Below are 14,116 nucleotides of genomic sequence, written 5' to 3'. Positions count from 1 at the left end.
AGACTTCCACTTCCCCTTCTGCTTGCTTCAGAAAGAGATGTAACCTGAATCTTTGTTTAGGTTTGGTTGGGGAGAGAGAATTTAAAAGTCATGGCAAATGCAGGCAGATTTTTTTTTTTTTTAAGTCAAGTTAACGGGCCATCCCCAATTTTTTTTTCTTTAGTGCTAAACCTGAAGTCAGTTGGTGTGTCCTGATAAAGATCTTAACATGTAGAGAAGGCGGGTTTTTCTTAAAGAGGTGAGGCTATTTCTCCAGAAAAGCCTTTCCCCTACACGACCCCTCCCTTTATGTTAGGTTCCACCCTCTGGAAAACAAAACTTTTTTTTTTTTTTTTCTTTTCCTGGAGGGACAGAGCTCAGTGAAGTTGGGAAAGGAATTTTAAGAACTGTTCCTCAGAACGTGGTCAGGCCACAGCGGCCTCTTTGGACGAAGACACATTTGTAGCATTATCTTCCTCGGCATCAGCTTTTATTAGTGCACCGGGGCGGGGGAGGAGGGAGATCGACAGACACGGACAGCCTCTGACCCTCTGGAGTTGGTATGTGATAAGCAGCCCTAGCAGTGCCATGTATTGGAAGAGCGATCAGATGTTTGTGTGTAAACTAGAAGAAAAAGACGTGCCGGAGCTGGCAGTTCCCCCTGAGAAGGTGAGCGAGCCGACGCCTGGCCAAACCAGCTGAATCTCAGTATCCATGAAACTCGAGTTGTTTGGGCTCCTAAACGAGGTTCAAAAACTACCTATAACGGCCTCATCTTCAGACCTGGCAATTTTTTTTTTTTTTTTTTTTTTTTTTTTTTTTTTTTTTACGTAGTAGCCTTAGTCAGTAACCATTTGCCCTCCCTCCCCAAAAGCTCACTTAACCTGAGACATGGAGACTGTAATTTGGGAGATGAAGCCTTGAGCCTAAGGCGCTCTCAGGTCCATGTGAGTCGTACTTTTGTTCTATTTGCTGTGGTGATCGCTGCGGTCAGGGAGAGTGGGTCGGGAGGACCGGGCGGCTATCGGGTGGAACCCGAGAGCAGACTAGTTTCGCTCGGCTGGCTGCCCAGGGACATTAGCGAGCCCTGAGGCGCACCTCCCGCTGCGGAGCTCCAGAAAGGCCTCCGGGATCCCAGGGCTGGCCGGGAGAGACATTTTACCTAAAATGTCAAAAGTAAGCCGCAGGGCACAAAACGAGTCACGCGGTTTGTGTGAGTATATTGGGGAACCTGACAAGCTCTCACCTCACTCTGGAGGCACTACCTGTGGGTGTCTGGTGCTTTAAGTTTGAAATCATCTGCAGCCTGTCTGACGGCCTCAGTAGGACCCGCGCGGGGCGCCCCTGACTTTCTCTTTGCTCCGAAGTCTGTTGGGGACACCCGGCGAACACTGAGCTGTTCTGCTTAAACGCCCTTTGTGTGTGAGGACGCGGCCTCAGTGCAGCTACGCTGGGTCCACCGTAGGGAGCGCACCCCAGAAAGGAAGGGTCTCGCCAGAGGGTCCGGGAGGCCCCCAGGTTGGTATCTTGCCTGGTGCTTCCAGAGGAAGGGAGGAAGGGAGGCGAAGAGTCAGAAAAGTAGAAATGTGAGCCGTTCGAGTTCGGGGGATCCAACAGCCCCCGAGCTAGCGTTTTTGGAAACGAAAGCGGTCTAAGCCCACAGACGCTGCGTTTTGGTTTAAGAACAAAACTCCAGCAAAGACTTGGAAACACTTGAATAACGCGCGTTGTTTCTTTAAAACATTTTGACCGAGGTTGGGTGAGTTCTTTTAATGGCACAAATTGAATTCAGCTGGATATTTTCCATTATTCGACCCGCTTTTTGCGCTGGTTAAAAATAATCCTTTAGTAGCTCAAATGTTGACTTACTGAGCCATAAGTGGCAATTTACACCTTAAAGAAACGAGTATAAATCACTCGCGACTCTAATTGCTGTAAGTTTACGAAAGGGCTGCTGGCTCGGTTTAATCTGAAGCATTTTCATTCAAATTGTCATCGGAACAAACACCAGGCTTCTTAAATCCCGCTGTAATTAGCTTTCAAGTATCCTATTAAACCTCTTCACCTTTCGGGCTATCCTATTCAAAAAGCCCCCTTTTAAAAATATATATGTGTCTTGCTCTTTTAATTGAGGTTATTAAAGAAATCAAGTTTCTTCCCCCACCCCCTCCTCAATCCTCTTTTCTTCTCTCCCACTCCACCTCCTCCCGCCCCGCACCCACTTTAGCCCGGTGTTACCCGCTCCGCGATGATTGACGTCTGGAAAGAAAGCGCTTTGTGCGGGGATGATTGTTATTAACTTGTTATCCCCGGCGGCGGGGGCGGGGAACCGACGAGCCGGGGTGAGCGCCAGGGACCCGGAGCCCGGTGAGCGCCGCAGCGTGCGGGGCGAGCCACTGGCGCTCTGGTGGCGGCCGCCAGCGGCCGGCGAGGGAGGCTGCGCGCCAGCCCGCCCGCGGCGCCCGGGCTCTGGCGCCGTGACGGCTACAAGCGCTGCACCGCGCGCTGAGGGCCTTCATTAGCTCGCTCCCCGCGCGGAGGCTGGGGCGCGCGGCACGCTCGGAACTTTTGATCTGTTTTTCCATACTTTCTCCCTCTCCTACCCCGCAGTGCCAGGAGCTCATGTCGGAGGAGTGCGGGCAGGCTACAGCCCTGGCGGCCGGGAGAACTCGGAAAGGCGCCGGGGAAGAGGGACTGGTGAGTGCGGAGGGGCTCGGGTGTTGGCAAGACTGGCCCTGGGGAGGCCGCGCAGGACTAGGGGCCGCGGTCCCCGCGCTCCTTCCACGGCCCAGCTGGCCCCTCAGGGAGCGGACTGAGGACGCAGGACCGAGGACGGGGCGGGGCGAGGCGGGGGTGGGGTGAAGTGGGGTGGGACGCTTAGTTGGCCCGCGAAGAGGGCACGGCCGCAAGACTCCCGGGTTCCGAAGAGGCCAGGGGTCGGCAGACCCAGCGGGTGCATGGCCAGAGCTTGGACTCGGGGAAGAGGGCGAGAATCTTAACCTCAAGAAGCTGGGGGTGGGGTGGCGAAGGGGAAGGGAGGAGAGGCGGTGGGGAAGGGAGGGGAGGCGGTGGGGGTGCCCCTCTGGGTAGGTGGGATGCGAAGGGGAGGAGGGGTCTAGAACCTCCTGCGCCTGGCGGCTTCCTGCAGGTGAGCCCCGAGGGAGCGGGGGACGAGGACTCTTGCTCCTCCTCGGCCCAACTGTCCCCGTCGTCCTCGCCCCGGTCCATGGCCTCGGGCTCCGGCTGCCCCCCTGGCAAGTGTGTGTGCAACAGTTGCGGCCTGGAGATCGTGGACAAATACCTTCTCAAGGTACGACAGGGCCTCGGGCACGAGGCCCAGGGGGTGAGAGGGTAGCAGGAGCTCTGAGAAAAGAGAAATGTTCCTCCCACCAACCTTTCCGTTCAAGTTCTGGATGGAGGTTGTAGGCTTTCGCGGAACATCAGACTAATTTAGGGCAACTCATCCAATGGGATAAAGTGAGAAGAAACCCCAGACTCTTCCTTGTCGTTGCAAAGCAGCTTATGTGTGACACATCCTGGTTTGGACGCGCCGGATGCGTGTGGATGCGCTGGAGTCAGCTACCCACTTGTAGTGGAAGGGAAGTGGAAAAGCCCTTGTTCATTATGAGACAGAAACCTGCTTTTCTTTACCCAGCCCCGGATCATTCCTTTCTTAAATATCTTTGTTCCCTCTAAACTGACTGTGGTCTCTCCACCCCAGTAACGCCCACGCCCATGCCTGCTTAGAAGCATTTTACGACGGTATGTATTAACTGATTCCCCTTTGCAGTGTCTCTTGGTGAGAGTCACTGTAAAGTAGCTTAAAGGGTCTTTTATGGACAAATTTAAAAAATATAGTCCCATGTTTTTTACAGTTACCTGAGGCTTTTACAAAGTACCTAAACGTTTATAGGAGCATTTAAATAAAAACTATTTCAGTACCTTCCTCCTCTTATTAAAGTTTAATACTTTTAGGGCACTCAAATGCTGTTTTTATGTACTCTCCAGTGCTTAGGGAAAAAAATGGAAATTGATGTAAAGTTAGACACAGCCTGGGAAGAAGTGTTTCAAAGTGGTGGTTTGAGAGCTGATTGTCTTAATTTGTTTTACTTTTCTCTTAAAATATTGTGGGGGAATTTTGCAATAGACATTTTGGCAGGCCACAGTTATCCACCTCAGTGCAGACAGGATCATGGTCCCATGTGTCTTAATCAGAATATCATGGGGTTTCAACTTAAATAACTTTTTAAAACCACTATTTAAAATAATGGTCTCTCCTACACTGAATTAGTAGCAAACCAGTTCACCTTCTATTCTCTCCCCTCCCGGCTTAGGTTTCCAAAAGGATTAATTATGGAGAGTATGTGTTCAACAGTCGTGTTAGTGGGTTTCTTTAAACTTCTACCTCAACATACAAAGCTGCTTAGTCTGTAAAATGGGAGTACTACCCTATAGATAAAACCTAGAGAAAATGCCTAAAGAAGTTTTGGTAAAAAGATTTAAAAATGACTAAATTCATTTGCCTTGGTGGTTGATTCTTAAAGCTTGCAAATTAACATTGGCTTTCTCTTTAAATCTGCAGTCTTAAAATTCCACTTTCAATGTTGCTAAAACTGAGCCTTTGGATATTGCAAAATCATCTTTTGGGTTAAAACTAGCATCTTATTTTTAATGAGCCCTCTCAATAATTGGTGTAATCTGTAAGAATGTTTCTAAGTACAGTAGATCTATGAAGATTCTAACTCTTCACGGCAGAGAAGACATAGAAGGGTTATGATGAATGACATTTAACACACCCTCTGAAATAGTAGTTTCTAGTGTTAATCTTGTATATGTTTATATATATTTGTATTGCATAAAAATCCAACTTAGTTAAATAAAGCTTTCCTTTGTAATAGGGCAGGAGTCCTCTCAATGAAGTCTTCCATGTACAGTGTTACTCTACCACATCTTGTATGCTTTAGTGTGTAAGTTCTAACTAAAGTTTGATACTATATGATTAACAAAAACTGAATTATTAACTATTTTTCCATTTTGAGTACTTCCTGCGGATAAGTTTGAGTTTAACTTGAATCACTGATTAAAAAAAAAAAGTTAGACCTAGTATAGAAATATTATTTGAAGGTGTAACTAATATAGAAAAACACCATCTTGTGAGGCAAGTAAAATGGAGTTAGAATAGAAAAGTATGACAGGAATTGGATGCATCTATTGCCTCATATGATAGATACCTCAGTACTCTGTCCTTCAGGTGTTTTCTCTGGCTTGGTTGTATGTTTAGACGTATACAGATTAGATCAATAGTAGGCTTACAGTCTCCAGAATCTCCTCTCTTCACCTTAGTTTACTCCCTGGCAAAGAACTGGAAGATAAAAGGACATTTTAGGAGGAAAGTAAACTTTAAGAAAAGGTGGCAACCAGGTCTGGCTTTAGGAGGGAGTAAGAGAGAGGCCATGGCTCTTGCCCTAAAGCCTTGCTTTAAAAACAAAACAAAACAAAATCCTGGGTAAGACTGAAATACAGAAAGCCCTAAACAGCGGAATTCTAACGGAAGCCTGTTTTTCTAAACTTTATACTAGTTGGTCCCATTTTAGGAAAAAATTATAAGGAAATGACTTCTTCCAAGACAGTATTCAACATTGTTAATATTATTTATTCCAGTTTCCTTGGCTTTCTTTCTTATTTAACTACTGTCTATAGTGGGCATGTAAGTTCTAAGTTCTTGCAAAGAAAGACCAAAACTTTTTAAATGTCATCAGAATGAGACTCTCATTAATGCTTTGGAAAGAGACACAAAACTGTAATAAAGTTTTACTGACTTTTATAAGTCAGTAAAACTTTCGGCTTTGAAGCACCTTTTATATCACAGAAAAACATGTTGGACAGTAGTTCTAATTTGATAAAATCATTGGACACATAGTCTTTATTATGAAATAGTCATGCAAAAGTCATATCTCACAGTTATTTACTTTCCTATTTTAATCATTGAATCCATTTTTAGGGTGTAATTGGTGTTTTTATATGTTACTGTTCTTTTACATGAAATTTAAGCATAAATCAAGTTCTTGTGTCCACTTAACAAGAGCAAACTTTGGGAACCTGCATTGCATGCAGGTCAGTTCTGTCTAATACACATCTTCATACTCCAGGGATAAAGTTGTAGTCCTTCTAATATGATGGCAACAGTTTAAAGTGAGAGTAATTGTGACTTATTCCCTGAATTAACAATATTTCTTATTATTATTTAGAAAGTATAAAATACTGGCCTTATTAAACACCATCTTATATTTTAGTACTTGAAGTGGAAGTGAAAAACAATGTGTGGGTGCTTTTTTAGAACCACTTATGGTTAGATTTATTTTTTTCTCCTGTAGCAAAATCAGTAAGCAGTTTTACCAATATACTTTACTACCTACTTCTATTGTTTCTGTACAGCTGCTTAATGTTAGAAGAAAGCCCAGGCTTCTGCTACATCAACCTTTAAATTTATCTTAGTAATTTATGTCTTGTAAGGGTGACTGTCTTACAAAGCTGCTTTTTCACTTTCTTTATTGCTGTTTAGTGGGTATACAGTTTATAATGGTTTAGCCAAAAAAATAGGTTGAGTAGTATGTACTTTGTCCTCTTTATGAGGTTTTATGGGGGGAAGAACTTGGTAAAATATATGTAAGACTTTAAAGTGACCAAAACGTTGCCTGTGTTCATGAAGGTTCCATTTAAGATAGAAAGAAAAAGCAACCTGAATTCTTCAAAGGAATAAAAAACATATATAAACACAAAATGTGGCATATATTAGTATAATTTTTTTGGTTGAGGTCTAAAAGAGAATATATTCAGAACCATGTTTACAAAAATGACACCTTTGGGATGAAAACATTCAGAGCATATGTTAATATATTCAGGGCCAGTTTTTCAAATTGCCCAATACACAAAGCCAATGAATGCTTTTCTTAAATATGGTATTACAGTGGCTTCTCCTCCCTTCGCAGGTGAATGACCTATGCTGGCATGTCCGGTGTCTCTCCTGCAGTGTTTGCAGAACCTCCCTAGGAAGGCACACCAGCTGCTATATTAAAGACAAAGACATTTTCTGCAAACTTGATTATTTCAGGTATGCTATGAAGCCGTTTCTTAGTAGATGCTTCAAGAAATTGTTATGCAAAGAGACTTCTGTGATAGGCTTTTTCTTGTTCAGTTTTATTTAATGAAGCCCAGTTTTTCTTATTTAATAGATTTCAAAATGAGGGTGCTTTCATGTTTGTGGTATAATTTGTATTAAATAAGCATGCTTACCCTTTTTAGGAATTCAGTAGACAAAAGTTAATTTTAAGTAATATTTCCACTTTGGGGAGTGAAAGTTTGAGGCATTACAAACAGGGAAACTTTTTTTTGCTGTGCATAGGTATGAAGTATGAAATACAAGATGACTTATGACAAAGCCCTTGTTTGATGGGAATGGTTAGATGAAATAAAATCATTATGGGGGATAAAAATCAAGGTTTTATTATGCTTTTACCCATTTACCATAGACTGATCCCTAGATATATACCCATAAAATTCTAAGGATTTGGATACCATGATAAACCATGTTCTTCAGAAGAATTGACCATTCTGGTATCATAAATACACCAAATCTAATTCCGCCTAAAACTATTTCTTTTCTCCGATCTTCAGTTTCTGAAATTATATTTAGATGAGATATAACATTATCTCTGTGTGATCTCTTTATAGTTTAAATGTAAAGTTTCTTCCAAGATGTAATTCTGTATGAACAGCTGCCTAGAAATTAATTCTCAAGAATGACTTTTAAAAATTAAATCATTTTTTCTTTATTTACTTTTCTAAATGAAGAAAAAATGTTCATTGTGAAATGGGAAAATTAATACTATATAATGAAGGTTATAATACTACATATGTTTATACTACATTTCAAAAAATGATTTCAAGGAGTTTAGTGATTAATTTGAATAAAAATTGCTGGGTAATTTAAAGTAATTTATGAAACCCAGAGTCTTTTATAAAATCATAGAATTTTATAATTACCAAAAAGGTATATTTCTCAGCAGGTTTATTCTTCATTACTTCAATGATGGTAATAATTTGCTTCCTCTTTCACTTGGGATAGGCTAATTTTAATTTTTTGTAGTAACTTTTAAAGCCCTTTGAAAGGTTTGGTTTGAAAGATTGGACAAGTGGAAGTCTAGTTCTTTAGGATTTTTTAACTCTTTGCTTCATGTTGTATTATATTCTGAAATTAATCGTCAGGATTCTGTTTTTCAGAGTAACTAAACAAACTGGTGATAGCTTTAAAGATGTATCTATCAATAAATAGACATTGACTAATCTAGTGTGATTTGGGCATGCCAGGCCACGACTGTAACTGTGGTAGGAAACATGACAAAGAGTGTCTAGTCACTCAGGCTATAAGAAAAAAAAAAAAGAAATATTTACATATAGCTTTGGCATTTTAAGATTGACCTGCATTTAGTGTCCATTTAGGACTCTGAAAATTTAGATAATATTTCCTTCCTCCTCTGGATAGCAATACAATAGATTTTTCACCAAAGGAAACATTTCTGACTTTTCCTTTCTCACCCACCAAGGTCAAGAATTTCAGTTCTGTACATTCTTTGATAATTTCAACGTTAAGTTTTTACATGTTTTAACATCCTAAAAATGATATTTAAATCATTTTCTAATCATTTTAACTTGGTTTTAAGAAGTCATTATGTATATCTTCAGTTTTTCAGTATAAATATCTTCAGCATAATTTTGCACTTTTAGATTTTCAGTCTGGATAATATGTGTGTTTACCTTAAGTAAATTTATAAATGGACTGATATTTGATACAACAAAAAGGATTTTAAAACTCATTTTAAAAGAAAAGCTCAATCTTCTTTATAGGAACAGAGAGAAGGTCTTATTTATATAAACAAGTTTGAGTTGTGACTCTATCTCAGCTTGATTGCATACCATATTGACTTTTAGAAAAATACTTGATTCTTGTTTCATTTTCAAAATATTTAAATACTTAGGTTATTTCAATGTGGCAACATAATGTGCTGGTTTAATATTCAACTGATGAATATCTCACCAGGAATTAAATCTTTACCTTCTACACCTCTATTTAATGTAGAAGGTATGGAACTCGCTGCTCTCGATGTGGGAGACACATCCACTCTACTGATTGGGTCCGGAGAGCCAAGGGGAATGTCTATCACTTGGCATGCTTCGCTTGCTTTTCCTGCAAAAGGCAACTTTCCACAGGAGAGGAGTTTGCTTTGGTGGAAGAGAAAGTCCTCTGCAGAGTGCATTATGATTGCATGCTGGATAATTTAAAAAGAGAAGTAGAAAATGGTAAATATGTACTTAAATACTTTTGAGTATTTTGAGACAATGAATACAAAAATAAAAATAATTTTTCCTAAGGTCACTTAATGCATTATTTTGTACAACGTATAATTGTAGTGAAACTTACTAAGTACTCTACCGTTCTTGATGGTCTCTATTTGTTTGTTTATAACGAAAGCCACAGTGTATGTATAAGTTTTATGCCATATTCTCAGGCAGCAGCTTTGAGTTAGGGTTTTGCTCTTCTTTTTGTAAATACTTATTTTCCTGTATTTGCTGGGCCTTAGATACATACTTCTAACTTTTTGAACTTTTCACTAAATATACAAGCCTGTAAATGGAATATTTTTTGTGCAGTATATCTGTAGTATATTTTAAAACTTAAGGGGTTTTACAATCTAACAAAACATATACAATTACACAAAAAGCCAAGAGATATAAGAAACCTGTTATTACAAGATGGGTGTACCCATTTGAAGTACCAACATGTATAGTATGTTTTTTAAATACAGGTAATGGGATTAGTGTGGAAGGCGCCCTCCTCACAGAGCAAGATGTTAACCATCCAAAACCAGCAAAAAGAGCTCGGACCAGCTTTACAGCAGATCAGCTTCAGGTAAGCATAACAATGAAATTTTGATTTTTGAAGCCCCCCACCCCAAAAAAGGCAATCTCCATGCTGCCTAAAAACATTTTTCTGTTTTCTTAAAAAATTAGCCTATGTCTTTTATGAAAACTAATTTGGTGAATATATGAAAACATATTTATTTCCCAAAAATGTTTGTCAGTATTTCTAACATCATAATATGATATGAAATAGTCATTCAAGCTTTGTTTCCCTGGGGTCTATTGGTATCAACATCAAAGGGGAAACAAAATGTTTTGTTCCTGATAACATCATTCAGAACCAGGCAATTATCTTAATACCCATAATTGCAATGAAAGACAAAATATTTTGAGACTCTGAAAAGAGACATACAGTATGTAAGTCTATGGGACGCTAATGTGTTAGTCTTTTTAACAAACTGCAATGAGTCATTTAATGAACACAATTGTATGGTTTTTGATTAGGAAATAATTGAAAGTGCCTTAATGTAAACAGAAAACTACTGGTTGATTACGACAAAGTAGATTCCTTTATGTTTTTAAAGGTGATAAAGGGAGTACTTCTATACTTTGATGCTAAATATTTATTATGTCCCCTGAAATGGGAGTGATTTTTTTGAGCTTAGTTGCCCTAAATATGATTGTCATAAATTTGATCTATACAAATTGTCAAAATAAATTACTCCTTTCTTCATATTTAAGTCCACACATGTATAATGATTCTTTCTGGCATTTTTGCAGATAATGAAATCACATTTTCTAAAAGATGAATGTGGCTGAGGTATTTGTTTCATGTTAAGGAAAAGTAACATTTATTGAACACCTACCACACTGCTAGATACCTTATACATAGTATCCATTTTAGCTCAGACTTTAAAGGACATTTATGCAGTGTTACCAAATGAATAAAAGTAATTTTTTTCCAAAATTACCTGTAGTATTCTAAGACCTGCCAGTATTTAAGTGTTTCAAAAGATAATTTTTATTTTGAGAATGATTTAGAAAAGAAACCTTGATGTGACACACACATTCCAAAGGAACGTGGCAGTGGGAAGCACTCTAGCATTAAAATCTAGATCCATTCAGAAGAATTTTCCAAATGGATGATTTTTTAGATTTCTTAATTTAGGCATAAAGTACATGGCCAATAAGGAATAAATGAAAGATAAGGCGATTAAAAGAAATATCTCTCTTTGAGCCTTGCGTTCTGGGTTCTTCACTGGATTATAATGAAGGTCACACAATGGCCTAAGTCAGAAAATGTAAGTACTTCTGAGAGACCTGGAAAAATTCTCAGTCATTAAAGGTGTCTGAGTTAAAATTAGAATCTCTAATATAATTCTGTTTTTACAATGGTCTGTTCCCATGAAGGGCTGGCTATAATTCTAATAATTACAGGGTTGATAACTTTTATTTGATATAATAATTTATTATTAAAATTGTGAAAATTTGAAACCACTGTAGATAGACACTTTTCTATGGAAAAATAATTGTAAATTCTAATTAAATAAAACAGGAATAATATTTGCAGAGGTCTTTTTATTCCAAGTCCTATACCAAGCATTTATCTACATTATCTCCTTTAACTTTACGACAAACCTCATTCAAGAGTGCAGGAACTCCTCAAGGCAAACCACCAAGGGAATGGCGGAGAAGAGATTTGGAACCTTCTCCTCCAACCTCTGGTCTCTTCATTTCGCTTGATCTTCCAGGAGACCATAAGTGGAACTCTGTCTTATCAAAACTCCACTTAATAGCGGCAGAAGTTTAAACAAAAGAGTGAGATTTTGAATCTTGTAGATAGCTTTATGGTTAAGCATGCATAAATATTTAAGCCATGCATTATGGTATATAAATGTGATATGAATCACAAGTTGTTGTTTTTTTTTTTAATTTTTAAAGAAAAGAGTTTTAATAAGTTTAATTGGCTCCTGGTTCTGCAGGCTGTACTGAACCATAAGTTTTAAAAATTGTATATCAGAATAATAGGTTTTAAAATCTGAAAGCATATGCTTTCAAAGTATATTCACATTCAGTATTTATTAGCATTTGTCTTACAGAAGGGGTGGCTGAAACAAATGAGATACAGTCTTTGTCCTAAAGTGGTTCTTTATAATTTAGGAATCTGAAATAGCTATAGATATTAAAAAAAAAAAACAAACCTTGAATCATTTATTTTAGCCAGACCCTCTAATAAATCGGGCAATATGTATCCTGATTGTCAAACTGTTCTACCTTTCAGAATGCTGAATATTTTCAAGTAGAGCTTAAATTGGGGAAGATAATAAAATATTGCATGTGACCAGTGAGTACGTCAAGGCTATCTAGTCAGTACCTACTCTGGACAGAGGAGAGTTAAAATGGAAGGGATAAATAAGAGAATTTTCCAAAATTCTTTAGAAATTTATGGGTAGAAAAAAATAGTTTAAGACTCAGAGGACATATTGGCAAATATATTTCAAATACTGTCCCATTTGTAGAAATGATATTTAGGAAGTTTACGCTAATATGATGGCTTGCTAATTGTAGGTAGAAGCACTTATTTAATGTTTATTAATATTAAAACACCAAGGTTAGCTTCTTCTTTAGTCTGTTTTCATATAAAGTTGGTCAGCTGCTGCTTTGCAGCCTCCTGAATTTTCTGGTAGATCTCCTGGGTTTAAAATGATGAGTGCCTACAGAGGCTCACTACTTGTCCATGTTAGAAGAACGTGGAAAAGGGGTGAAGTGGATTTTAGCACCATTAGTGCCTAGAGAATAGTGAAGCTAAGTAGAAATTAAAAGGACCTGTTTTTTTCTTTTTCTGTGTATAAGACTAATCATTGATACTATTGAAAAGAAGAACAATCAACTTATCTTACTTTTCCTTGAGAGTATTTCAGTTCTAAACTATCAGAGTTGTTTTGCTTTACCCTTTAATGAGAAATTACTTCATTAAATATAATTCGGTTCCATTGTTTAATTTGTGAATTTAAAAATGCATTTACGAAAAGCATGCAGTTTCTGTTTTGTAAATTATTAATAATGACCTTACAAATTCCTAAATCTGTTCAACTTTTTTCTATTTGAAAAATTAAAAAACAAAGACATAATTTTCGTGTTCTTTTTCCCTTTGGGATATTACATGTCCAACTGCATAGAAACACAACTCTATTTTCACGGGGAGGTGTCAAAATAACACATTTGGAGTAGGAAAGAAAGAATAAAGTGAACTGAGCAAGAATAAACTTTTAAGCCAATTCTGCCCTTCTTTAAAACCAAACATCCATGTTCTGTTTATAGTGATCTGTAGATACAATATAGCTAGATGGGAAGTCAAGAATATTTAATTCTAGAAGGGTCAGTAATCAGAGAAAACTAAGTAAAATATAATTCATAAACCTCAGAAGGTTTCCCAGAACAACATTGGCCTTTTTTCTACACTATCTTCAGGTTTTCCTGTATTGTCAAGTTTTATTCTATCACAAACTCTTAACATACTCTCTGACAGAAAGGGAGTTTAATTAACTCCTAGGCATATGAAGAATAAGACATTCTTTTTGATCTCAAGGAACTCACTTTCCACTATGGAGAGTGGACTTGAAAACAAATTATTTAGCTACCCTGTAACAAGTGCAGTGGCAGAAGAAAGCATTATATAAGGACCATAGTGCAGAATGCAATTAATTTTGTCTGCTGTAAAGATCATGGAGGCTAGCAGTGCTTGAGGTCTCCAGATAGATTGGTTGCTCACATCCTATGCCAGCAGACAAGCACAATCCCATTGAGTGCCAAACTCCTCTTTCTCATTCTTTATAATAATACATTTTTTACATTGTGTAATTCTTCCCTCAGTTGACTGACTTTTAGTAATAAAATTTAAGTATCTCACTTAATTCTCATAACGATTCTCTTTTCTGAAAGAATTCAAAGTTTTTGGCTTATTCTGGTATTCTCTCCCACTCTACTCTTCTCCCTTTTATTTATAGGTGGTTATTGGCATATCAGTATCTTTCTGCCAGGAAATTAAAACCAAAGAGTTTTGTTTCATGTCTCTATCTTTTAGAACTTGGCATAGTGATTTCAATCCAAAGGTTTACATCAGAATCACCTGTAAGATTTTTAAATATATACATGTTTAGACCCTGGTAAATTCTTATTCAGTGGCCTGATGGGTGTCTCTTTTTAGACTCTTTTTTTT

General features: G+C 38.4%; 1 protein-coding gene across 1 annotated transcript in view; it reads left to right on the top strand.

Annotated features, from left to right (window-relative positions):
* The first annotated feature begins 500 nt into the window (after nucleotides 1-500).
* The window catches only part of LHX8 (LIM homeobox 8), a 32,040-nt gene continuing 18,424 nt past the window's right edge, over nucleotides 501-14,116 (top strand). Inside the window, exons 1-6 of the mRNA XM_017530603.2 lie at nucleotides 501-648; nucleotides 2,590-2,676; nucleotides 3,128-3,289; nucleotides 6,969-7,090; nucleotides 9,116-9,336; nucleotides 9,843-9,952. Of these exons, the coding sequence (XP_017386092.2) occupies nucleotides 568-648; nucleotides 2,590-2,676; nucleotides 3,128-3,289; nucleotides 6,969-7,090; nucleotides 9,116-9,336; nucleotides 9,843-9,952 (783 nt within the window). The 5' untranslated portion in view covers nucleotides 501-567. The remainder of the gene's footprint in view (nucleotides 649-2,589; nucleotides 2,677-3,127; nucleotides 3,290-6,968; nucleotides 7,091-9,115; nucleotides 9,337-9,842; nucleotides 9,953-14,116) is intronic.

This window comes from Cebus imitator, unplaced genomic scaffold (assembly GCF_001604975.1).
Source record: "Cebus imitator isolate Cc_AM_T3 unplaced genomic scaffold, Cebus_imitator-1.0 Scaffold3, whole genome shotgun sequence".
Lineage (NCBI taxonomy): Eukaryota > Metazoa > Chordata > Mammalia > Primates > Cebidae > Cebus > Cebus imitator.
Note: the sequence above shows the minus strand (reverse complement) of the source record. Positions and strands in the feature narration are given on the sequence as shown.